Raw genomic sequence first — 26,238 nt, forward strand, 5'->3', positions numbered from 1 at the left:
CAACGACTTGATATCATGCTCAATTATAAACAATAATGTCATCTGGTCTCATTAACTTAAATCCTTCTGATATTTTTTCATTGTTGGTAGAGACATTTTTTGACGAATGATATTCTCCAATCCCAACTATATCTTTAGAAGCTAAAGTTAGCAGAGAAAGAAAGGCGCTGGCAGCAATATTTTTATTTAGACTTGTTGGCTTTTCGATCTCTAATGAATCATTGGCACTACCACTAATCCTACTTGGAACGAGATCTTCGAATAAAATTTTTCTTTTGAATGGAGGACACGAACTTGTATGTTTACCCACATAAGAGGTTCTTTCTTTAATATAATCATAGAATCTTCTGGTTTGTCGATCTAAGATAATATTTGTATTTAATTTACCATAGGTATCGTGTGAACTAACTGATTCTAATTCACTTGATTTCTTTTTCATAGGTGAATTAGCGACACCTCTTTTGGAGACACTTAACATTTTTGTTTGTAAAATATTAATAACATCACTCTCAACACTCCCGACAGTTCCATTATTTCTAGTTGTGCTTCTTCCAAAAGATGATGGAGGTAAATCTAAATTCATATGAATAAAACTTTTCCCTTCTTCCAAGTCTTCATCTATTTGCTCCAAGTTAAGCAACAAGTTATTATTATTTTCATTATTTCCGTCATTAAGCGTGTCATAGAAATCATTATCAAAAATCTCACTTTCTCTATTGAGTCTATTACTTTGAACCATGTTTCTACCATATTCCTGACTAGGCACTGTGTTACTACTAGATCTAGTTGTCGAAGTGACAGAGCCAAACTGTTTACGACCTCTTTCAATAAAGTTAAAGAAGTTTCTTACATTTTCTTTTTCTAGTCCATTTTCAGCAATTTCATCATTCATATTAAGTAAAATGTCCCAATTTTCAAACATATAGTTGTTTTCTAAGTGATCCTTTAAGAACATCTTTATATTTTCTTGAGCTGTCGTGAATTTCTTTACGGTCAATATGTTATCTAAATTTTTGATGTTATTCCTCACTCTTTTCCTTCTTGCTTTTTCCAACATAAATCCACTGTAGTTATCAAAATCCATTTTTAATTGTTCAGTTGAAATACTAATTCTTTGATCAATTTCTAAACGACTGAATAAAGGTACAAAGTTCTTTTTTGAGTTTAGTTTTAGTCTTTTGATTGCCTGTCCTAATTCGTTTTCTTTCACAAATGTCTCATCCTCAAAGGAACCATCAGTATCACTATCATCGCAATTATCCATTACATCTAAATCAATATTTGAAATCTCCACATTAGAATTATCTTTTGGTAATTCTTTTTTATTGGCATCAAAATTTAATTCAAATTCTTGTGATTTATAATTTATATTGAGATCTTTATCCTGGTCAGAATCCAGCCCTGAATTCGACTCAGTAGTACCTGATTTTCCTTGAACAGTACCGTGTTGGCTAAAATCATTAATATCATCGATATTCAAATCAAAGTCTATATCTAAATGAATATCATCAGGATCTTGGTATTTATTGAAGTTTGAACTGTTCTCCATCAATATATTATTACTATTTTTATCAACTGAATTAAAATTTGATAATTCATTTAATAAATCATTCCGTTTAATAAGAGAAACACTATTAATACTTGCTGTTTTATTATTAATATTACTTCCATCAATTCCTAATAAGGTTTCAAAATTCTTAATATTGTTTATGTCATACAATGGATCATCAGTTAAATAACTTGAAACACAATTGTTTTTATCAGTTGCTCTGCCATTGTATATGGTTGTTCCTTTCACATTTATTTTCCTATTATTCATCCTTCTGCTAGAAGTTGAACTGTAAAGTTTCTTTTGTAGTTGACATATTAAACTAGTTAAATCATTTAACACATATTCTGTTTTTTTACTGTAACAAATCGTAATGCCAAACAATAAGTTAGATACATACCGTAAAGGCAATTCAAACGAGTTGTTTTCAATGACTTTACAAGTTTTTGGAATAGAAACATTGACAATATCCTTTTTTTTCACATTTCTATTTAAATTAGAACCAGAAGTGCCCTCAGAATTAACACCTGAATTATTTTTATTGATATTGATATATTTATGGTTTATATTACCTAAAGTAGATAATAACCAAATTGTAGTAACACCTTCTAAATTCTCACCAGTTCCTAGTATCAATTCAGGATATCTAGCAAGCCCAATTGATGTTGACATCTTGACCTTTTATTTTCTAAATAAATGTAAACTTTATTGTAATTGATTTCCCTCAACTCAATATGTATTTACAGAGATCTATAAACACCTAGCAGATACTCTAAAAGAAAATTTATAGAAAAATGCACTTTCTATACTATTGTTTTTCCCAGTCGCATGAATTCATTCTCTTTATATAATAACAATAAAAGGAAAATCCTAAAATTCTGAATTTAGCCGCCGAAGTATTAAACATTACGCGTTTATGGTTAAAAAAAAGAGACGCCTAATGGAGACAGACACTAGAAGTTTAATTTGAGGATGAATGGTTATGTAGTTCCTTTCACATGAAAAATGAACTGATATCTGAACGAAGTCCTTCATTGTTGAGAGGCTCTGCCGCAAACTTCAAAAACGACGTAAAAACACACTTATGTGATTGCACTTGTTCGGTCAGAGCTTTGCATCTGATGTAAATGCAGGATAAAATAAGACGTTCCTGTTGTCAAGATAGCTTAATTACTATGGCAGCTAAAGTTGTGCAGGTATATGTGGAGAAACAAGTGTAGAACCAGCAACAAGTTCAAGGGTATTGGCGTCGACTGGTGGTTAAGTTGATCGTTAATGTTCATAGTGCTCAATAGATGAATTCATTACTTTAATATATTAGTAGTTGTTAGATTATATACTATATAATCAGAATAATTGTTGGAAATGTCACTGGACGTATAAGTGACTATACGATACGAGATATTACCTCTTTAGGAGATTATTGTTGCAAACCTGAAACAATAGTGCCTGCAAGAATGTAATAGCAGAATTTCTAATGCATAAATAGTACTGTAGAACCATCAATCTGCCATACGTGTTCAGCTCGATGACGTCGTCTCGCTGGACAGAACGGTAGATTGAAATATGCTATATATATAAACCCCGGTAGTCAAGTGTGAAATAGTCCATTGAGCTAGGTCCAAGAGACTAGAGAGATTAATCTAATTATATATAGTATATAATTTAACCACATTTTAATATATTAAAGCAATGAATAATACTATTGAGCATTTAGAGTAGTCCATCTTCTTAATAGTTAGATAATCGATTGGTCTTTTATTAGTATATTTAAACAATCCTATATAGCGTTAGATGTCCTCTTAATATATAAGTTATCTCATACTTGAGTGAACAGATTACGTATTCAGTCATTCTCCTAAGATCTTTAGATCCGTATTGTACATCTGTGTTTATCAGGTAAGCATTTACATTGTAGTGTAAAGTTTTCATCTATCATTTGAAAGATTGTTCTAGAACCTTCTTTCCATTAGTAAGTGACAATTGGTTCTGAACTCAAAGTGTCATAAACACTTAGTTCTGTCACACACTACAATAATTCTGACAGTTGGCGTTTTATATCACATACTCTAACTGTCTGCGTCCTATCACGATTTTACGAAATGCTTATCTTGACACGCTTACGATTATGATATCAGTCAAATTAGTACCACAGTCCTGGTAGAACTTCAGTCAACAAGTGACAATATCTTTAGATGTGACCTTCTTTAATATTTGGCCAAAGTTGCTGCTCATAGACAATTTTGGTAGCACAGCGTTTCGCTGTAAAAGCAGTTCTATGCCCAACTTTAATCGAGTGTGTATTTTTACCGCTGGATAATGAACTATATTCATGAGGAACTGCCAAACTTATTTTATTAAGATGTACTGCATCTCCTCAATAGCAACTGTAAAACTGGTAAATAAATGGCAGGATGATAAAGTTTCTAAAGGAAATAGTAACTCCCATGGTTTCCAATATGCAAGCAGTTACTTTCTGGTGGTACTTAATGTGTATATGATGAATAGTACTTAATGAAAAATTGGTGACACATTTTGCATCAGAAAGAGAACTTTAAAGAATTTTGAAAGAAATATGTATTTTATATTTGTATCCAGAGCTTTAAGAAATGTTCATAGATATTTATTACAGTTGCGGTGACAGGGTGTGCAATAGACACCGATGGATCTGGTACTGTTTCCTAACGACTGATCAGGTCCATTGCTTTAGTATTTTTCTGAAACAGCCCTCCTATACTGAACAATATACTCTTCTCTGCTCATTAAAGGAGCCTCGTAAACAAAACGACTGCACAAGAAGTATATATTTTCATTTTTGAAAACTGTTATAGTTTGTCATCGTTGCTGTTACCTTCAAGCCATTAGTTCATTACACTAAAATAAAAGAGCAGCATTCTGCAAACAGTTATGGGCCTCTTGTATATGATTGAATATATAAATCTAATATTGTAGAGTACATAAAGCTATATGTGCTCTGCTACATGTGGTCACCTTATATATCTGTGCTCAGATCATGTCAGTCTCTCCAATCTTCCATTTTTCAATGATAATAGACATGGAGTCTTGCAATGGTCAAAGCACACATGTGTATAAGATACAAAACTAGATACATGTTCCTGGCCTGTGTTCCAGTAGTCATGTATTTGTACTGCTGGTATGAAAAAATTGCGCACGCAACGCAATCGATCAAATAGGCTATCAACCGCCTAGTGGTAGTCGTTCTGTCATCGCAAAGGAAAGAACTCATTAAGATACCCATCCAAAGACCAATGCCAATACTCCAGCGCAGTGCATCTTTGTGGCTGAGGGCTTCAAATCCGTCAGCAGTAGTCGCATCAGCTTCCCCCTTCTCTATATCTCTATACTCCTGCTTTTTGAATAAATTTAGCATTGTCGACTCTCAGAATGTACCTTGTCGACCTGCGTTCACGACTTAGAAAATGTTGTTGTGCTCAGCAAACCATGTATTTATATAAGGTCAATTTGGAAGACTGCACACTAGAAGTGACGTTTATAACTGCAATTGCCATGTTACCGTTCGAATTCGAAATGGTTCCATGTTTCCAGATACAAATGTCAATTGAAAAATTCAGACGTCTTTTTGCAACCATCGAATTGACAATGATGTATCCAAGATAGTAACTTATAGAACTCAGCGCAATTGCTTGCAACTAAATTGAAAATATCAACAGTTTAGGCATATAATATTAACGATAATCGTAGTTCTGCTATATCGTGCGAGAAGAAAGATGGAACTGACCAGTAACATGTAGTTATGGCTGTAAAGGATAAGGGCGCAACAATAGTATTCCTGCATTATTGAGAAAGAAATACATAAAAGGGTTTAAGTTTCAGTTTCTGTTACAGATAGTTTATATAGTTTGGTCAGAAATCTAAAGTAGAAGACTACACGTGAACTGGTGGTATTCTAATGGGTATTGTTTGTATTCACACTGTTATTTTGCACAGTATGGTCTCTTTTCGTCACCATATAATATTGCCATATTTAAGAATTTGCTTCCTGGAAACTGTTAAGATGGTAATTGGAAGTATTCGGAAGACATAATATAATTAGTGTGGAAGCTTGTAATAGTTATTATGAGCAATTAGTCGGGTTGTTGATGGTTAACTATGAATGCACGTTTATTTATATTTGAATAGAAACATCAGCTAGGATATATGCTACTAGCAGTTAAATAGCGGCATCTACTCTATTGAAGACCAATTATGGCGTCTGTGGTAAGATTTATTCTCATTGGAGTGTTATCTGTTCTTTAAGTGTAGGGTGCAGGAGGAATGGTTACATATAACCTAGGAAACAAATTCCCTGGGAGAGACATGGAATAAAGATTTGAACAGATAGTTTTTGCTAAAAAATATTTATTCAAATACTGAGGTATAAAAAGCAGACTATCAAGCTCCAACTCGTAAGTTCCTTTCACCTTTTATTTCTTTCATTCGCTAATAGCAAGGCTTCCTTCAAATGACATAATCAATCACAAAGTTATTAACTCGTAAATGGCGAAAGTAGATATCAATGGTACTGGTCTACCTGCTCGTCCAACTTCATGGCGTTTGGGCATCGTGTCTCTGATTCTTTCGATAAACATTATATCAATTTATTACATCAATGGTGCGTCAAACTTTAGATTTTCAAATGAAAGAAAAGATGGTGTATTATTACACTCAATGGAGAGGGTACCATTGGAGACAAAACCTTCTGATGAACTTGCCGTATTAGATACCCCGACTGCTGATTATACACCTGTGTTGTTTAAAAGAAGTTGGCGAGCAGATATAATAGATGGAGCTGTTAGAATATTTTCTTCAATTGTCACCGGGGCTAATGGGTTCTATACTATAGGCTGCACTGGTGCCTTTGTTGCACTTCTGGGTGTTACTCTACCTGGTATTGGTGGTGCTGCGCTCGGAACATGTTTATGGGTAGGTTCATTGCTTGCAGCTGCTAATTTTGTATCCTATACTCTTCTAAAACATGGTAATAATGGAGGCTGGGAGTACGATACTGACAGTGCTACAGCTCATAAGCGGAGTTTCGATGAAAGAAACTTATTAGGCTTACCTGGTTATAGGCATATAATTGGATCTCTATATACTCAAATCAGCGGTGATACAGATGGCCATTCAGAAAGGATGCTAAGAGACATTTCGCATGAACATGCAAATAGGGTTTTGTCTTCATCTGGACTTTTTTCTAATGCTACGGGTGCCTTGATGCACATTGGCTACCAATTTATTCTAAACCATGATACTTATAATACTACAGTTATTACAGATATTGCTGGACATGCTGATGCAATTAACACGTACCTTACTTGTCTCCCTGGTGAATATTGCTACTCAGTTTCTAATACCAATAATAATACTCTGACGAAGCGTGATGATAATGGGTTCTGGCTCAGCTACAACGACTGGGGAGATAATCTCGGTTATGTGGCTGACTGGGCAAGATGGGGTGAGTTCACTAAGGCAGCTCAGGAATATCAAGGCCAGGATGTGCTAGGTGCTGTCCAACAGATACAACCTTGCACACAACAACAATGCTATGTTATATATAATAAGTTTTGCTTTGCAGGAGGTTTATCCACTACTAGAGGGGAAAACTCTGCTTTTGTTGGTGAAATATATTACATGGATTTTGGTGGTGTTGATGGTGATTGCTATAACGGCTAACGGCGTGGCACAGTGTAACTTCGTTATATATTGTTAGACTGTTAAAGCTGCTTCGTGCAGTCCTGACTTGATATACGCAAAAGAGGTGCCAAATTCAAATAGAACATTTTATATTATATATTTTTTACTTAGACAAGATATAGAACGGTTTCTTAAAGTTCGTCAGACTTTTTTGCCCATGAGAATGTATATGTAGTGTCACACTGCTTTTATTTCAGCACAGTTTAGTGAATTAACTATGTTTCCTGTTAGGGCGGTGTTCGTGTGGAGAAACAAGCTTATGTTGGTTAGAATCAACGTCTAAGTTGCTCAATAGTTGACTTCATTGCTTTATGCTCAACAGTGTTATTCATTGCTTTAATATATTAAAATGTGGTTAAATTATATACTATATATAATTAGATTAATCTCTCTAGTCTCTTGGACCTAGCTCAATGGACTATTTCACACTTGACTACCGGGGTTTATATATACATCATATTTCAATCTACCGTTCTGTCCAGCGAGACGACGTCATCGAGTTGAACACGTATGGCAGACTGATGGTTCTACAGTACTATTTATGCATTAGAAATTCTGCTATTACATTCTCGTGAGGACTTATTGTTTCAGTTTTACAACAATAGTCTCGTATAGAGGTAATATCTGGTATCGTATAGTCACTTATACGTCCAGTGACATTTTCACAAAAGCACTAGATTCAGTCAGCATTAATAAATATTTTCCTACTTGTAGTACTCTCAAATTTTTGTAATTTACAAATTGAATGAAGCGGTGGCTCAATGGTAGAGCTTTCGACTCCAATTAAATTCTGGATCACGAGGAAACAATTGCAATCGAAATCGAAAGGTTGCAGGTTCGATTCCTGTCCGTTTCATTTATTTTTTTTGGAATTCTGTAAATTGAAGCAGAGCGAAAAAATTTCAAGATATATATTTAATCTTAAACATTTCACTTCGTTAAATATGTATATATACATATATTGGTGATCTCTCTTGAAGTTAGAACTATCATCATATGTCGTATTAACATCAAATAGATGCAAACACGAGACTGCACTAACTTTAAAATGGTTAAGGTTAAAGTCGAATTTTTAGGTGGACTTGATGTCATTGTAGGCAAAGAAAGAATACATAAAGTTGAAGTAACAAGAGATGATGGCAATGCAGTAAACGTTGGTGATTTAATAGATTACATTGTTGCAAAAATGATTAAAGAAAAGAATGACGTCGAAGTATTTATTGATAATGGTAGCATCAGACCAGGTATATTGACTTTAATTAACGATACTGATTGGGAATTAGAAGGCGAAAAAGAATATGAGCTAGATGATGGTGATGTTGTCTCATTCACGTCGACTCTACATGGTGGGTGATTAAGAGGATAAATAAGATGTATATGTATATAGGTTGCAATGTTATAATACTATGATTTGAGTAAATGTGATCACACGTCTAACTTATGAAGACACATTCTACGTATAAAAGGAATAGTAATTTTTTTCCTTGGTTTAACAAGGTTTTTTCTTAAATTATATAGTAGATATAATAATATATAGATAAAAACAATGAAAATACGGGGGAAAGCATTAAAAAAAAAAAGAAACTTAATCTACTTCAAATAAAAATCCAATGGCATGAATATATTTAACAAATAGTAGTCTTTCTTCTTTAGAAGCTTCCATATTACCATTATTACTAATAGATGAATATCAATAAAAAATAGGATAGTAAATTCGAATATTGAATTTACTCTGAATAAAAAAATAGTAGATGCCAAAAAAATGGCAAAATTAGTAGTAGAAAGCATTATCACTTCTGACTTAGTAAGCCATTTAGTCTTTTAACTTCTTCTTCTAATTCAGCATTTCTCAACAATAATTGTTCAACCTTGTCTTCAAGTTGATTCATTCTTTCAACTTTTCTGGCACGGGAACGTCTTGCGGCCTCGGTATTTCTTGCACGCTTAACAGAAACTGGGTCATCAGATTCAGGAATGATTGGAGTTAATGGCGCAGCACGTTGCTTACGGTTATAACTGACGATTCCTAAATGATCGACTTTTGAATTTAAGCTAGTTGAGGTTGGCTTTGAGACCTTGTTCAAACTAGTGCTGATTTTTGAATCTTCAATAGCTGGAGTTGGTAAAAACGCAGTTGTTGCAGTTGGCATAACAATTGCAGCGACGTTATTGATTAGAGATTCCTGAGAATCAGCAATTGATTCAATAGCGGTACTTGCGGAATTAACATCTTCGGCGGTAACAGCAATGTCGTTATCAAATAAAGGAGTCCAATTTTTTGGATTAGATTCCAAAGCTTCGAAAGCGAACATTGGAGTATTTTCTGTGCTTGAAGAGAAAAAAGCATCTACAATAGCACTATCAATTTCTTGGTAGGCTGAATTTGGAGAAATGTTGGCATTGCATAGAGCTAATTCAGCAAGAGCAGGAGATTCTTGTTTGACAAAGTTGTCAAGGACAAGTTCACCTACGACTTGTTGATGTTTTTTCAAACTTTTCTTTAATGTGGCGGCTGCTGATTTGGTATTCATATTTGTTCTTGTATTCATATTTAATAATAATAGATTGGATTCTTCTGTGGCGGTATTTGTAAACATATTTGATTGTAATTGATTGATTTGATTGTAATTGTAATTGTAATTGTAATTGTAATTGTGGGGGGGGATTAATGTAAAAACATTTTGGAATTTATAAAAATTTAGGGTATAGACCTCTAAGTAATAAAACTTTGGATTAACACATGATTTCTAAAATAAAACTGGGGGGAGCTGACAAAATAAACACTTAAAAGGGGATTAAAGTAAATAATTGTTATTAGTATATTGGTATGGGAATATTTTAAAATATATAACTGTTTTGAACTGGTTAATATCTTTTATTTTCTCTGTTAATAAACTTAATTTTCTTTGTTAATTAAAAAAACTCTTTATATAATAACTTAACAAAATATTAAAAACTTGGGGGGAAGGGGCAAAATTTAGTAGGCCATTTTAAAAAATGATAAAGATTGATAATTGATGATTCTTCTTTTTCTTTTCTTAAAATACAAATAATATGATATAACCCAATAAATTTTTTAGTATAATATTATGTTAAACAAATAAAATATAAAAATTTAATGTAATTTTCTTAGTGAGTGTTTTGACAGTATGTGTTACGTGGTTTCTTGTAACGTGAAACCAAGAACAAACGAAAGGAACAGGAGAAAACGAAAATGATTAATTAGTGTTGAAACAATGGAGACACTAATAACTAGATATATAGATTTAAAATGGAGATAACATTCGTTTATATATATTAATTAAATAGTTATTGGGAAGAATAAAATAAAAATTTCCATCTCCTCTCTGATTGGAATCGTTGCTTACGATATAGTTACTATACAACGCATGCAACTATGTAACGAGAACGAAAAGAGACAAACTGTGGCAAATCTTCAGCAGATTAGCGCAGATCGAGATATGATTGGTTAAGAGCTGATTGCGAAGTGTGACCTCTGCCCAATTATATCCACAGAAAAACGCAATAAGGCATTGTTGTTACTGTGGAAGCCACGCCAGCAGGCCGGTTCAGGAGCGGAGCGGAGCCGTTTGTCAGAATGCCTCAATTGTTCAAACGAAGCCGTGTCACGTCAGTGCAGTCGCCTGTGATCACAACATTGAAGGGGAGGGGCGCACACACGGCAACTGTATAAAAATAAGAAAATTTCCATAATTACCGTTTTGGGAGCTTCCTGGAAAACCACGGATAATGTATGGGTGTTCGCAGTGAAACACAAAAAACACCTCATTTATGTTTTGTTGCCCACCACAACCAGAAACCCGCGGAAAGTTAGCCGACGACCACTAAAATAAAAACATATCTACTGGTAAAGGAAAACAATTCCACGTTACCCCGCCCGCGCATGTGTTTTCCTGTTGTTTTCATCTGGAATTTTTGTTTATGTTTCCCGAATCTTTATTTTTGCCTAAAAGAGCCTACAGTTTCGGTTCTTGTTCCAATTCGGTAAATCAGCAACCAGCGAGACACCGAGAGAGAATCGGCGAAGAGCACCACGGCTGTTGTTGAACACAAAAGGATAAGTCATTCGGGCTGTGTTTGTTGCAAAAACCCTGCTGCACAGAGATTTCTGGGCAATGGTCTTTGTTTTATTTCTTTTGTTGTCATTTCAGCGTATTTTTCACTTTTTTTCACTTTCGTTTGTTTATATTTTCTGCTGTGCTCCACACATGGCTCTCATATCTCCCTAGCAAGCGCACGTCACTGACCGAAAAAAGAAAAACAAACGTTGACCAATCCTTGTCTGCTGCTGCGGCGATCGCACTCGCACCCATCAATTAGATTTAATTAAATTTTTTGCCAATCTAAAAAATTTAATTAAATCTAATTTAAAGTTGCTTTTTTTCTTTTTTTTCTTTTCTTTCCTGCGGCCCATTTTGCTCGTTTTCACGATGTGGTAATTGCTGTTGTACAGCCGGACACCACACGGAACCCCCGCAGAGAGCCCGTCGCTTCATCCATGTCTTGAACCTTATACCTTCGTTCGCCGCCTTTCACAGCACACACCCCCTCCCTTCTTCCCGCATTGTCTCGCATCCACGTCCTTTTTGTGGCTCGTTTTGTTTTTTTGTTTATTTTTATGCTTTATTTGTTATGTTTTTAAATTCCTTGCATACTTTATTAACGTTTTGACTCTAGTCTCACTTCCGCCGTCTGTTACCCATACAAACGTCTACTTCTTTGTAATAAATACTTTCGAACTTCCTAATGCAAATTCGACTATACACATCCCAATGCCAATACGTATTAAGATGCTGGATGCTAATACTACTAGACGTGTGCCACCCACCGAGCAGAATGTTACGAATACTGATTTCGTAATTTCTATTTCTACTGTTTCTTGAAAAAAAATACAAGAAAAAAAGTTCTTGTATGTATATATATACCACTCACTCCATGTATATATAACTAATGTTCTGTATATATATTGTCTGTCTCTGCTTTCAGTTAATTCTGAATAGGACTCGACGGTGCATTCCCTTTCACAGTCATATATATATAGTCAATTGCATTCTGTTTATACATATACATACACCGACGCATACTCGCCCGCCCGCACCCACACGCTTATATATATCTGTATACCTGCATGCATGGATAATGGAACTTATACCAACTTTTAAAGGCTACATAGAGGATGAAAATGACGCTTTGCTTGTATTCGAGGCAACTATGAAAGGAAAGCTAAGAAGGACGGTCAGAAGGCCCTATGAAATCGAGAGACCGCAATTGATTATTTCAGGTAATGTTTTTGTGTTTATCGAAGAAGAAGCAGGCATTAAAAGGTGGACCGACGGAATCTCCTGGTCGCCTTCAAGAATATTAGGTAAATTTTTAATTTATAAAGAGATTATTAAAAATAAAGACAATAATAATATTCACAAAAACAGTAATAGTAATAGTAATAACCCTAATCATAGTAGTAATCTTTTACCAACAAATTCAAGAGACCATCAGAGGCACAACAATGATGGCAGATCAATGAAGAGCAATAAAAACACTAAAAAAAACACAGGTTTTATCAAAAAGACAATTTCGATAAGAGTCCATTCAACTGATAATTTACAGAATGCGCAGACTTTCCATTTGGTCTCTTATTATTTAGATGACGATATTGGACAGCGAAAGTTAATTACACCAAAAAATTCTCCATTATTTCGTGGGATGACTCCATCGGATAATTTGATTTCTGCTTTGGACGCAACTGCTCTAGGTAATAATAAATTCTTTAACAATAATAGTGAAGTTTTCCAGCCAAAAATTTCGCCGCATTTAATCTATAAGAATGCGATCAATTCCATATCTTCTCCATCATCGACACCAACCCATTCCTCGTCATCATCTACGACTTCATCGTCATCATCTTCTGCATTATCTCTAGCATCAAACACTAACGTCTACATGTCAAAAAATGGTACTCCATCAGTCACTCCCCAATCCTGTACTCCAATTTCAAATTATGAGAATTCAAATGGAGACGATGGCAGTAGACGATATTCAAGAATAAGAAAAGAATCAATGACAGAAAATCCCGATTTGACGCAATTAAATAAAAATGGACTGGCATTACCATTCCCGGGATCAACGCAAAATAAAAACGTCATACCGAAATATCATGTTCATATGTTTAATAATTACAATGAAAAGAACAATACGGATGACAGAAGATTTGTAAAACAACAACAGCAACCGCATCCGAATTATTGGGTCTCGCTTCCATCAAAACCTGCCGAAATTAACGACGGTATAGCGTATTTGCCATCTCATTCTCAGTTGCTGCCAAATCATGAAATTATCGGACAACCGAATATCCAATATACGGGGCCATATAAGCAACTTGCAAATGGAACACCATACAATCCAAACCAACCGCAGGACTTCAATAGGAACTATCCGTTACAAGAACAAAGGAAGTCACTGCCACCTTTCATACCACATATATCAAGACAAGTTCAAGTGCCACAAGTGCCACAGGGACCGCAAGGACCAGCATCTCAGATCCCACTGCCTCAGCTCCCAATGCCTCAGCTCCCAATGCCTCAGATGCAGATCCCAAAGGCTTCAATGCAGATCCCACAAGTTCTAATACCACCATTGCAAGTTGCAAAAGAACAACCACCACCAGTAATTCTTCCATTAAACGAAAATCGCTTGAATAACAACAGAATAAACGAACAAGGTTATAATCTTCCGTATTTTCAGCCTCTATTGAATTATAGAGGCTATCAATAATTGATAAAACTTTATTATATTCTTATTACTGTCTGGTGAGAAGTTATTATCAAGAAATTGATAATAATTGAAAAAATTGCAAGACAGATAAAATAAAAAATAAAACAGCTAACAAGCTCATCACATAGTCAAGTCATTCCATTGAAATTGTTACTTCGATGAATTTCATATTGCATTATTTTCTTTCATTCCATTGTGATCATCACACACATATATTTCTTCATGCCATTACATCTCTCATTGTATCGAGTTTACAAGACAAAAACTAACGATGTTTTGAATTATTCTAATTTCTCTTTGGTCATCATTTATGTTCAAATGACTAAAACAATCGTGTATATATATTTAAGTAACCTGGTAGCACTATCAAATTAATATAATGTACTATTTTACGATTTAACGACCCACATGTTTTTGTTAAAAAAATTTCTTACTTACTGCTACTTCTTCAAGAATACTTTAAAAGGCTCACTGTATGAGCATATTTATATTATTCTGTATATTATACTAATATTATAATTCAATTACTATTAAGAACCTTTTTTTAAAACAAGATTACAATTACTCAAAAATGATATCCAATCACCTTATATATTTGACTTATATTGCCTTGAATTTATTTTTCAATATGGGGATGCGTTGTGCGTCTCTCGGGTTTTGAATGGATGATGTGATTCAATAATTAATGAACAATGAAATGATATACAAAGTGTAATTTCGAACCTGAAATTAAATAATATAAATTACAAAGATAATGGGAACTAGTTCTAAATTATTGAGGTATTCAAATTAAATCCAGGCATATAACTCTAATTGATTACTTACATAAGTTATTAGAACCAGATAGTCACTTTACAGTTGCAATTATACTATCAATTGTTATAACGTTACTGATACAAAGAATTATAGATTATTGGTATTTTTTTTATTTTATAAGAGATTTAAAAAAACTAACAATATAAAGAACAAAAGAATATTGGCAATATTAAACATATTTATGTATCAGATTTTTATTAAGTAAAATATCTGACATATTTGTTTTTGACCTATACTAAATTATGAAGGATGGAAATGATGACATAAACAAGAATGATTTAAGGAAACAAAGCTTATATGTTCATTCAGAGTTTATATGTCCAGATGGGCTGGCCCCGTTGTCATCAGCGGAGATAATAGAACCACTTCAGCGAATTTACTTTGATCCAACAACTGAAATGAATGGTAATGGTGGCACTACCGATCTCTTCGAAAAATCCTTAGCACAATACAAGGAAATGAATAATAATCTAAAGAAAAATCTAGTCTCAAATATAAAGCTGAAAAAAATGATGGGTGTAGAATTGACTGATACAAAAGTTATTGCCATTTCAGGAGCAGTCGCAGGATTTTTTTCAGGGATTTTAGTATGTCCTCTCGATGTTACTAAAACAAGATTACAAGCTCAAGGTTTACAATCAGCAGGTAAATCAAGATATTACAATGGTTTAATTGGGACTATAAATACAATCGTAAAGGATGAAGGTATACTAGGTCTGTATAAAGGTATTGGACCAATTTTAATGGGATATTTGCCCAGTTGGATGATTTACTTCTCAATCTATGAGGTCAGTAAAGATTCATTCCCAAAAATATTTCCTAATTCCGTCTTTTTAACTCATTTTTTCTCTGCACTGACTGCTGGCTCTGTATCGACAATTTTAACAAATCCAATATGGGTAATCAAAACTAGATTAATGTTACAGAATGATATTGGCAAAAATTCAACACATTATAAAAATACCATTGATGCTTTTATAAAGATCTATAAACAAGAAGGTCCGAAAGCATTCTATGCAGGATTACTACCATCACTATTTGGATTATTTCATGTGGGAATTCAGTTCCCAATATTTGAAAATCTGAAAACAACATTCAAGTATAAAACCGTGAAGATTTCAGAAGAAATTGATAACAATCATGGAGCATCGACCAAGAATTTAGAGCCAACTAATACTAACAGTACAATAAATCTAGATAGATTGATAATGGCATCATGCTTATCTAAAATGATTGCCTCGTTAGTGACATATCCTCATGAAATTCTAAGAACTAGAATGCAATTAAAATCAAATTTACCACCATCTGTTCAACGCAAAATTATACCATTAATTAAAAAGACATACACTAAAGAAGGGTTTAAGGGTTTCTATTCTGGATTTTTTGTAAATTTATTGAGAACTGTCCCTGCATCCGTAATTACATTAGTGACATTCGAATATGTACAGAATTTTTTACGGGAATGAAAAATCACATAAGCTAATTTACAATAAGGGAATAGTAAATTAAGTTCCTGCATATATGTTGGCATGGATAAGATATAAATATACCAAATCAACATTTTACATCGATTGCCCTCTCATCCTCGTACTCAAATCTTTTTTTTTGATTTATGCTTTAAATAATACTGCATTTGTGCGTTCCTTATCGAAAGATACACATTTATATATTCCTACGTTCAGTAAATAAAACATACTTACTTCATGCATGCATAAATATCATTATAAATAGATATTTATTCGAATATATGTACAAATCTCTTAATTATAATCTTTAAAATGGCGCTGCAATTTTATTTTACTGCGGTTCAAAAATCTGAAATTATATATATATTTATATATATATAGATTCACCAGAAATTCTACTCTTTCCAATAATAGCTTCGTACGCTAGAGTTGATGTTGCACTATCTAGTTGGTATGTTAAATTAATTATTGAACCTTCTGGCTAAAGCAATGAGAGACAAACAAGTTAATAGTATACTTTACTTGGTTTTTCTGTTCTTTGTTTTTAAAGTAATATGTATTAGTGCTGTGGATGAATTTCCAGACCCATTAACTAGCGCTAATTTTGAAGATGAAATTAAAACTGGATATCATATAATAGAATTTTATAGTCCATATTGTTCTCATTGCAAAAGTTTAGCACCGATATGGAAAGAAACTTGGGAAAAGTTTCAAAAAGAATCTGCTAGTTCGAAACTTAAATTTTCCCAAGTGAATTGTGTCGAGAGTGGTGATTTGTGCTCACAAGAAAAGGTAAGAGCATATCCAAAAGTAAGTTTATATCAAAACGGGAGCTTTATTAAAGATTATCCTGATGGAAATAAGAGAACTGTCGAACAGTTTATTAAATTTGCAAATGAAGTGATTCAGGAAAATACAGAAAACGAAACTGATTCGACAATTGATGCAATTAGCAATTTATCTAAAGAAACTATTCCATTGGACAAGGAAGCAATAATTAATTTATTAGCTGGAGGAGCCAAATTCCCTTATTTTATATCTTTTTGGCCGTCTGACTTAAATTATCAAGATGATAGCTTTACTTTTACAAATTGTAAAGATTGTGAAACTTTTAAGGAAAAATGGAAGTCAATATCCGAACATTTATCTGATTCAGGTATCCAAGGTGCTCATTTCGATTGTAAAAAGTATCCGGAGGTTTGCAAGCAATTGAATTTTCAGGAGTTAACAATTAAAGATAAAGAGAAGTCTCCTATTTTATTGTTACTTGTTCCTATGAGAAAAACTAACAATATTTTTGAGTTTAAAGATTCCTTAGATTCACCTGAATCAATGATATTGGATTTTGCAACAAGAACATCGTTCAATGCTCAACTTAAACATATCACAAAGGGAGAAATTAATGAAATAATCAATCGTAAGGTTGATTATAATAACTCCAGGTCCGCTAACAAACTATTTTTAGTATTTCAATATAACGAAACTCAGGTATTTCAGGAGGATTTTGTAGTATTGGAATATTTGATTGAAATACTAAATAATTATGAAAACATATATCTTTATCAATGTAAAGATGACTTAAGAACATTGATATTGAATTCCTACGACAGGTTCGTCGATCTAATTAATTATAATGCTACAGAATCTAAAAAAAGAAGAAATGATGAGTACATTAATATGTATTCAATTACACAAAAACCCACATTTTTTATTTTTAGAGAAGGTGATTTGCTTTCTTCAGCTTTCAATTCTTATTCAACAGCTGAATTTAGATCTCCGGGATATATTGTATCTTGGCTGGATCAGGTAAACTTAACTAAATTAACAGAGGTAACAGAAGATAATTTTTCAATGTTATTACAATATGCAAATGACATATACCAGATCATTACTATTCAACTAATAGACACATCTTCTGAAGATATGATTAATCAGAGTAATCAATATTTGGATAATTACTTGTTAGCACTTGATGATTATGAGCATACAAGGATGGGTTATTTGGTAAAATTAATTAATAAAAAAAGAACTGATAAAAGCAATAAATTAGATAAGATGAAAAATAATAAAGTTGATGACAAAACAATAGTGAGAACAAAATTACAACAATTAGAGTATGATTTTAATAAGAAAATTTTAATTGCGTACATTGATATTTCAGAGAATTTGGATTTGTTAAACTCATATGGTATCAAACCTAAAGACAGAGAATTTGAAGTAGGCGACATCATTATTATTAACAAGCAAACGCTGAAAGTTTATTATTCTGATATATCTGGAAAGGACTTAAGAGCTAGTTCTCCTTTTGAATTGAGGGAAAGTTTAACTAGTGTGTCAATTCCAGAGATTTCAAATTTTAAAATGAAGGGTAAAGTATTGAGTAAAATTCATAAATCACCCTCAAAATCTTTGCATTTTAACATATCACATCATTTATCCCCTCAAAATGCAATAATATGCATAGTAGTTGTTATTCTGATAATTTTTAGGAAGTTTATCAGACATAGAGTTGCTAAACTACTACGAAAGTCAGAAAACAATGATGCTGCCTCTAACAATGAGTTTACATTAACAAAATCAAAATTTAACGACTAAATATTATACAACCCTATAATAAAATGCATGATTTATCCATAAAGTGAATACTTTTTTATTCTTTAAAAGTATTGAGCTATGTATTGTTGTATATCAATCTGTACTTAATGGATATTTTATATGAGGAAATTGGGACAGAAAGAGTGAGAAACCCAGTTTCTTTAAAAATATCATAATATGCTAAGGATGCTTGTAGTTTTATAAATATTAAATAACATCACCTTTTTGATGTCTACGTCATGTTTAAGTTATCCAAACCCAGAAAAATAATAAAAAGACAACGACGAATATTAAAATCCAAGTTGTAAAACTAATTCCTGATTTCTTTGCCATGATCATCATATTAGTATATGTATGTTTTAATTTAACAGTAGCATTTTCAAAAGTGTCACCCAATGTATCCAAAGATTTATTACTACCTCTAATTTCATCACCCATTCTTAATGATAAAGATTTTAAAGCTTTAATCTTTTCGTTCATTACATTCATGTTCTCTTCACTTTGTGATTCCAACTGCGCAAGAGTGCTCTGTGAATAATCTAATTTTGATTTATCAAAAGGAGAAAAAGATGAATTCATATCATTTTCACTACCAAATAACTGAGTTCTGCTATTGTCACGTTGAGATAAGTTAGATTCAGAATGCCTAAAAGTATTAATCAATAGTTAGTAACTAATCAGAAAAACATTATCATAGAAAATAATAAAATTATATTGCACATACATTTCGATTATTGGGTATTTGATGACCTGAAAAAACACAAAGGAAGTATATTAGATTGCAATCAAAATAAATCCTAGGCTTATTGATATTCACTTCAATTACTACTTGTGTCAATAGAAATGGTCTACATTTTAATTTTAAACCTTTAAATATAAATCATACTATTTACTATTTTTCTTGTGCCAATTTGGCGACAATGTCGAAAACCTTCGAAAATAATGAAAGCTTCGCTTTCTCATTAGTGACGATTAAATAATAGACATTACTAAGACTTATTTAGTATTAGATTGAGATGATATAAAAAGCACTAATATGCTATAAATACATTAAATAGACGATAATTCTTACAATTTTTAAATGTAGAACATTCATAAGCCAGAAAGTGAAAGAAAAAAAAGATAGAGAAAAGCACATAAACCAATGAGTGATGAACCTAGCGAACCAATCGCATCTCTAAAAAAGGTGAAGCATATTATATTGATTTTATCAGGTAAAGGTGGTGTAGGTAAAAGTTCAGTAACCACACAAACAGCATTAACTTTATGTAATGTTGGTTACAGAGTTGGTGTTTTAGATATCGATTTAACTGGCCCTTCATTACCAAGAATGTTTGGATTAGAAGAACAATCTATATTTCAATCAACTGAAGGATGGATACCAGTTCCTGTTGAAACTAATGGAGCAGGCTCATTATCTGTTATATCTCTTGGGTTCCTGTTGAATGACAGAAGCAATAGTGTTGTTTGGAGAGGTCCTAAAAAAACTGCTATGATCAAACAATTTATGGTAGATGTTCAATGGGGTGAATTAGACTATCTTTTAATCGACACGCCGCCTGGTACATCCGATGAGCATATTTCTATAGCAGAACAATTGAGATGGTCAAATCCAGATGGTGCAATTATTGTAACGACTCCTCAAAATGTTGCTGTAGCTGATGTAAAGAAGGAAATAAATTTTTGTAGAAAAGTGAATTTTAATATAATTGGTGTTGTCGAAAATATGTCTGGTTTTATATGCCCTCATTGCTCCGACTGTACTAATATATTCTCATCTGGAGGTGGTAAAGAATTAGCAAAGGCATATGAAATTCCTTACCTTGGGAATATTCCTATTGACCCAATGTTCGTGGAAATGATCGAGAATCAATCATCAAACCAGATAACTTTGGTTGAAGCATATAAAAAACTCTCTATATCTTCTAATTTTCAACAAATCATCCAAAAGGTATTAGATAAAAAACTAGAGCCACGCTGTTGATAACAAAGAAAGCATCGATATCTAATTACTTTAGTCCGTCATGAAATCATTGATTTCCAATGAAAAATGCATTAAAATATATAAAATATATATTTTATATAAAACCAACAATTATTATATCGTAAATAAATAATATCTATCTATCTATCTATGATGTTTGAAACATAAAAGAAGTTCGATACACTAAAATGAAAATTTATCTGGTACAAAACAGTCTCATAAAAGATGAACACAAATTATTATTTAGGAATAAATATAGGAAGGTCATCGTCTTTAATGAATGGATTGGAGCTTCTATTCGGATTCAGTACATATGAGCTAGAATCTACATCCAAAACCACTTTAGCTTGTTTGCCATTCCCAATCCACCATTTTTTAGTATCTGAACTAGGTGCAGGTAATTTCATACCTCTTTTGACATCTTGGTGAGAAACCACAGGACTTTGTCCGGCTAATGTATCATCATACTGCTTCAAACTATCCGTCACAAATGTACTATCATTTAAAAGAGACACTTTCTCTTCATCACTTAAATCACTTAGCTTGCCTGTTATAAATTCATATAGGTCTTTTGATATTTGTGTCTTTTTTTGTTCATCGACAACCGTGACAACAGCCTTAAATGTTGCATACACAGGCCTATGATCAGAATATAGAATATCTTCGGCGCATCCATAACTTAACTGAGTCAAGAGTTCACCTCTGTTTAAAATACGATCTGTCCATGCAGGAATACGCATTTTCTCACTAGTATCATAAGTTTTCGTTCCCGCATCAAATTTATAAGTTGGTGGAAACTTGATTTCCATTTCATGGTAGTAAGGAAAAGAAGCACCAGCGATCATTTGCTGGTTTAATTGGTCTCGTTCGAATAACTTACTATATTCCTTGGTTATGATCATTCTACGAACTTCTTCATTTGTCATCAAAATTCTGTAATTAAAATCACCCATCCATATAATTGCATCATGATCCTTTATTCTTAAACCTTTTGAAAACCTGATATTTTTTGCAATTGTTTTATAGTCACTATGACGTTGTTCGACATTATCCAGCCCTGCAGCTAAATGAGAGACGATAACACAAAATCTTGTGGCAGAATATTTGAAACTAACTGCAACAGCACCTTTGTTGGAACCCATCCCACCAAAACCAGTCTTTTTCACATCTCCTTCAATATGCTTAACTTTCATGTATTCGGATTCTGAAAGAAGTAACATCAATAACACACCTCCTAGTTGACTACTCCATACGCTGACATATTTCATATCAAACCTTCCATTATTAATTGTGTGCAATACCTCCTTTTCCCAGTGTTGTTTAACATAGGGATCAGTCGCTAACATTTGCCCAGGAGTTAATTCAACCACTTCTTCTAAACCAATTAAATAGATATCTGGTGCGCTCTCCAATTTGGAATCTTTTGGAAGCAACCACTCAGACAAATCTTCAGTGGAGATTTTACCACTAGTGTTGAAAGTACCGGCAAATATCGATATATCTTTCTCATAAGAGTAATTGCTCCTAAGTTGTCTTAGGTGCTTGGACACATATGGGTTTAATGGATCGTATACCTTTACCCTTGATAAAAAAATCTTTGTATATACTTTTCTGTATTTCCCGAAGTTCTTAGTGTTTTTGGAATACATCCTATCTAACCAGTAGTAATTTTCATTCCATAATTTATTGTGTGCTTCAATAAAAGAGTCTGTCATATCAAAACCTAATATTTCTTTCGTCATCAACTCCATGACTTCCTTACTGACTAGTTTCTCAATCAAATTTATTTTTTTTACAGAATCCAATACACTAATTCTAAGTACACCAGTTTGTTTACCTATATATATACCTCTGTTAATATCATATATAAATGCACCTAACTCGTAGATATCCTGCTCAAGTTTCAAAAGCATATTTTGAGGTGATTTGATAATGGCATCTGAATTGTAATGCAAATTCACCATTCTTAGACCCCTGGCACTGGCACATTTTTCATACGTACTTGCAATTAACTCTTGTGTCTCACTCTTTGGTTTTACAACATTTACGATACTTACAACACCATATTTTTCCTCCAGGTTATCAAAATGTCGATCGAATGCAACCTGAGTGTTATCGATATCTTTCGTAATTTTATATTTCTTACCATAACGTAGTTGACTTTCCACTGCTTCCCAAAATAGAGGTACATTAGCACTTACTTGAGAATACGAGAAAATAAATTTATCCGTGGATATTATAACTTCTGTTTCTATCAAATCAGTTATTTTACCATCTTCATTAACTCCAGTAAGTGCAAAGGAGTTTTGCTTGCTTTCTGTGGAAATTCTTGATATGACAGTGATAGAGGTATGAGTATTATCTAACTCCTCAATCAATGTTGTTTTGCAATATCCTCTTATTAGAAATGTAAAAAATAAGCCTGCATCAAATTGTTGTCGAACATCTGGCGGTGCCCGTTCTCTCCAGGTTATCAGCTCATTTAACAGACTTCTATTCCAAATGTAATCGAAGTCTTGGTTGTCAATTATATAATCTAAATTATGAGAAAGAGCATGAGTTTTGAAGGCATTTGACAAATCATACTCTCTTGAAAAATAAAAGGTACCGTCTGAAAGTAAGTTTTTTAATTGAATTGCATGGATGTTCATGATGATTTTTTCTAAATTTTGATCCACGATATCGTATATCAGGTAGTCAAAGATGTTGTTATCTAAACTATAAAACTCAACATTGAGTACTTTAATAACATTATCAGCTGGTACAATCCTACCTGAATCATTATTCCAACGTGGGAAACCAACCTTTTGAATACCTGTTATAACACCAATAAATATATCACTTTCAATTGACAAGACACCGATTAGACCATAAAACAAACGATTTTGAATTTCAAAATATCTATCAGATGATAGCTCACTATCACTTATGCTTCGGACGGTCAACAATGGAACAGATCCACTTTGTTGTGACTGGGATGGATTCAAGGGCTTGTAAAATCGTCTAAATGACAAATTATGACCATTGGATGAAATAACTATCTCTCTAGGCTCTCTACCTAAATAAACTTTCATTATTCAAAGTAATTGGTATATACTTGATTTAGATTGAATTAAACGCCCAAAAAAATTATTTGTCTAATTACTAGACTTTATATTTTATATTCCTGTTCAGCAAATTCACTTTGATCAACAAGTCTCATAGAGTAAGAGAATAGATTTAAAAAGGGAAATTATTGAGAAAGTTTAATAAATAACACATTAAAATCTTCACTAGTATGAAGTCAAAACAACTTTTAATGATATTTTAAATTACTTCAATGCTTCTTAATTTAGTTTTCCTTAACCTTCAGGAAATAACATAAATTTTGCATGATAAAATAATTTATAAAAGAAACGAGAAAACTTATTTACTCTGAACACATATACTGTGTTCGGAAACATACTTTTATTGACTTTATAAACAGGTTAACTTAATAATTATATTATTTAAATGCATACTTTTAAAATATAAAAAACAAAACCTTATAAAACTATAACAAATTAAATAATTATTATATCTAAAATATAATTTACCATGTGCATTATCCGAATTGAGTTTATATTTTCAGAGTTATGATTAAATGTTTATTATATTTGTATTCCCGAACGGGTAAAGGTATTGGCTATGTTATGTTAGATAGTCAACTATAATGAATAAAGATCATAGTCGTTCTTTGATACATCAATTGAATATTACCCTTTGCTGATAAGAAATAAATGATAAAGAAGTTAAGCATATGATCAATCAAATTTCATTTATAATAAATATATAATCGTGGTACTATAATTATTTAGGTGTATATAGTAAATTATTTTATTTTGGTTCAGCAATTGCTCTGTAAGTAACAAAAGAGGTGTCTTCAGCTTGTAATTCAACCTCTATGTTAGGAGCAACAAAGAAGACGAAACCTGGTTCAGCTTTAATTTTAGCACCATCACCGATGATATAGCCATTACCCTTGGTGGTGATAATAATACTTGGACCATCGACACCACTAAATTTTCTAGTACCAACTTTATCTTCAAAAGTTGTTGAGACAATAGAGAATTCATCAATTGGTGGATTATATAATAGAGAAACACCATCGCCTGAAGATTTGGTGTAAGCGACTGGTTTCATTTTTTGATCATCGACGGAATCGGCATCATAAGTTAACATTTCTACTAAATTCTTTACATCTTTGAATTTTGGAGTGAAACCTGCTCTGACAACGTTGTCAGAAGCAGCCATACATTCAATAATATCACCATTGATATAAGCATGAGGATCTTTTGCCTTTAAGAAAATAGCTTCCCCAGATTTTAAGTGACAATGGTTCAACATCAAACAACCACAGAACAAACCTACATCGTTTGGAAATTGGGCATGTAATCTTAGAATTAATTCAGGTAAGTCTTCGAATGGGAAATCCTTTGGAGATTTTTCAGCTCTTTCAACTAATGGTTTAGCTGCAGACATAATAGTTTCATCACTTGCATTCATGACTTTACTGAAAACTTTTTGTAATAATTTTCTATTTAATTTATCATCTTCAGAGCCTAATGTGACATTTGCTTTAGCAAATTGAATAAATTCTTTTGAACATTCTTCACCAACTAAAGTTCTAAATTCAGGAACGTTTTCTAAAGTAGTAGCAATTTCTCTTAATGGTTTGAAACCACAGAAACCTTCGAAGTCAGTAACAGCAATAGCCATCTCTGGTTTATGATTATCATCCGGATAATTTTCAGGATCTTGAGCTCTTAAGATTTTAGCTAATTTTTTATCTGGATGAGCTTGAATAGATAAAACTTTTTCAATTGATAAAACTTTAAATAAGAATGGAATTTCATCCTTAGATTGGTATTGATTAATAATATCTTTACCTAACATTTTAACTGGATCATTTGAAATAATTTGATTTAAAGTTTCTTTAGTACCATATTTATAAGATGGAACTTTTGGATGGGTACCCATCCATAATTCAGCATAAGGTTCGTTTTCATTAATCTTTAGAGATGGATCAGAATGAGCAGCAAATCTGGCAACAGAAGAATTTGAACCAATCTTACCCCAAGCATATTGTTGGTAACCAACATTTAATCTAAAAACTTTATCACTCATTATGATTTAGAATATTAGCGTGTAACTTCTTTCGAAGTGTGAAATAGAATTAATCAATTGAAATGTCACTTCGAACTATACTAATAACCAACAAGTTAATGTATTAATTGTTATACTATAATACAATATATTTATCCATATATATATGTATGTATTTATACAACAATAAATAAATA

General features: G+C 32.7%; 11 protein-coding genes and 1 non-coding gene across 12 annotated transcripts; 7 read left to right on the forward strand and 5 right to left on the reverse strand.

Moving 5' to 3' along the window:
• Nucleotides 1–19: 19 nt before the first annotated feature.
• REC8 (Rec8p) lies at nt 20–2,221 on the reverse strand (the record flags this gene model as incomplete). Its single annotated transcript, XM_003687807.1, has 1 exon — nt 20–2,221. One exon carries the CDS (start codon nt 2,219–2,221, stop codon nt 20–22), a length of 2,202 nt encoding a protein of 733 aa, XP_003687855.1.
• A 3,846-nt stretch (nt 2,222–6,067) lies between these two features.
• Nucleotides 6,068–7,243, forward strand: TPHA0L00660 (uncharacterized protein; the record flags this gene model as incomplete). The annotated part of the gene is made up of 1 exon (XM_003687808.1): nt 6,068–7,243. The coding sequence occupies one exon, from the start codon at nt 6,068–6,070 to the stop codon at nt 7,241–7,243; it is 1,176 nt and encodes a 391-aa protein (XP_003687856.1).
• Nucleotides 7,244–8,011: 768 nt separating this feature from the next.
• TPHA0Ltrna1W lies at nt 8,012–8,120 on the forward strand. The gene is made up of 2 exons: nt 8,012–8,048; nt 8,084–8,120. It is a non-coding gene; the product is annotated as a tRNA-Trp (tRNA).
• A 192-nt stretch (nt 8,121–8,312) lies between these two features.
• Nucleotides 8,313–8,618, forward strand: URM1 (ubiquitin-related modifier URM1; the record flags this gene model as incomplete). The annotated part of the gene is made up of 1 exon (XM_003687809.1): nt 8,313–8,618. The coding sequence occupies one exon, from the start codon at nt 8,313–8,315 to the stop codon at nt 8,616–8,618; it is 306 nt and encodes a 101-aa protein (XP_003687857.1).
• A 436-nt stretch (nt 8,619–9,054) lies between these two features.
• Nucleotides 9,055–9,861, reverse strand: GCN4 (amino acid starvation-responsive transcription factor GCN4; the record flags this gene model as incomplete). Its single annotated transcript, XM_003687810.1, has 1 exon — nt 9,055–9,861. One exon carries the CDS (start codon nt 9,859–9,861, stop codon nt 9,055–9,057), a length of 807 nt encoding a protein of 268 aa, XP_003687858.1.
• Nucleotides 9,862–12,424: 2,563 nt separating this feature from the next.
• On the forward strand, nt 12,425–14,056 carry TPHA0L00690 (uncharacterized protein; the record flags this gene model as incomplete). Its single annotated transcript, XM_003687811.1, has 1 exon — nt 12,425–14,056. The coding sequence occupies one exon, from the start codon at nt 12,425–12,427 to the stop codon at nt 14,054–14,056; it is 1,632 nt and encodes a 543-aa protein (XP_003687859.1).
• A 1,058-nt stretch (nt 14,057–15,114) lies between these two features.
• Nucleotides 15,115–16,338, forward strand: TPHA0L00700 (uncharacterized protein; the record flags this gene model as incomplete). Its single annotated transcript, XM_003687812.1, has 1 exon — nt 15,115–16,338. The coding sequence occupies one exon, from the start codon at nt 15,115–15,117 to the stop codon at nt 16,336–16,338; it is 1,224 nt and encodes a 407-aa protein (XP_003687860.1).
• Nucleotides 16,339–16,827: 489 nt separating this feature from the next.
• Nucleotides 16,828–18,933, forward strand: EPS1 (protein disulfide isomerase EPS1; the record flags this gene model as incomplete). The annotated part of the gene is made up of 1 exon (XM_003687813.1): nt 16,828–18,933. One exon carries the CDS (start codon nt 16,828–16,830, stop codon nt 18,931–18,933), a length of 2,106 nt encoding a protein of 701 aa, XP_003687861.1.
• A 243-nt stretch (nt 18,934–19,176) lies between these two features.
• On the reverse strand, nt 19,177–19,659 carry BET1 (Bet1p; the record flags this gene model as incomplete). The annotated part of the gene is made up of 2 exons (XM_003687814.1): nt 19,177–19,579; nt 19,658–19,659. Coding segments are annotated over 2 exons (405 nt in total).
• A 418-nt stretch (nt 19,660–20,077) lies between these two features.
• On the forward strand, nt 20,078–20,917 carry CFD1 (iron-sulfur cluster assembly protein CFD1; the record flags this gene model as incomplete). The annotated part of the gene is made up of 1 exon (XM_003687815.1): nt 20,078–20,917. The coding sequence occupies one exon, from the start codon at nt 20,078–20,080 to the stop codon at nt 20,915–20,917; it is 840 nt and encodes a 279-aa protein (XP_003687863.1).
• Nucleotides 20,918–21,156: 239 nt separating this feature from the next.
• On the reverse strand, nt 21,157–23,991 carry INP51 (phosphoinositide 5-phosphatase INP51; the record flags this gene model as incomplete). Its single annotated transcript, XM_003687816.1, has 1 exon — nt 21,157–23,991. One exon carries the CDS (start codon nt 23,989–23,991, stop codon nt 21,157–21,159), a length of 2,835 nt encoding a protein of 944 aa, XP_003687864.1.
• A 781-nt stretch (nt 23,992–24,772) lies between these two features.
• PMI40 (mannose-6-phosphate isomerase PMI40) lies at nt 24,773–26,062 on the reverse strand (the record flags this gene model as incomplete). The annotated part of the gene is made up of 1 exon (XM_003687817.1): nt 24,773–26,062. One exon carries the CDS (start codon nt 26,060–26,062, stop codon nt 24,773–24,775), a length of 1,290 nt encoding a protein of 429 aa, XP_003687865.1.
• Nucleotides 26,063–26,238: the final 176 nt, after the last annotated feature.

This window comes from Tetrapisispora phaffii, chromosome 12, assembly GCF_000236905.1.
Source record: "Tetrapisispora phaffii CBS 4417 chromosome 12, complete genome".
NCBI lineage: Eukaryota > Fungi > Ascomycota > Saccharomycetes > Saccharomycetales > Saccharomycetaceae > Tetrapisispora > Tetrapisispora phaffii.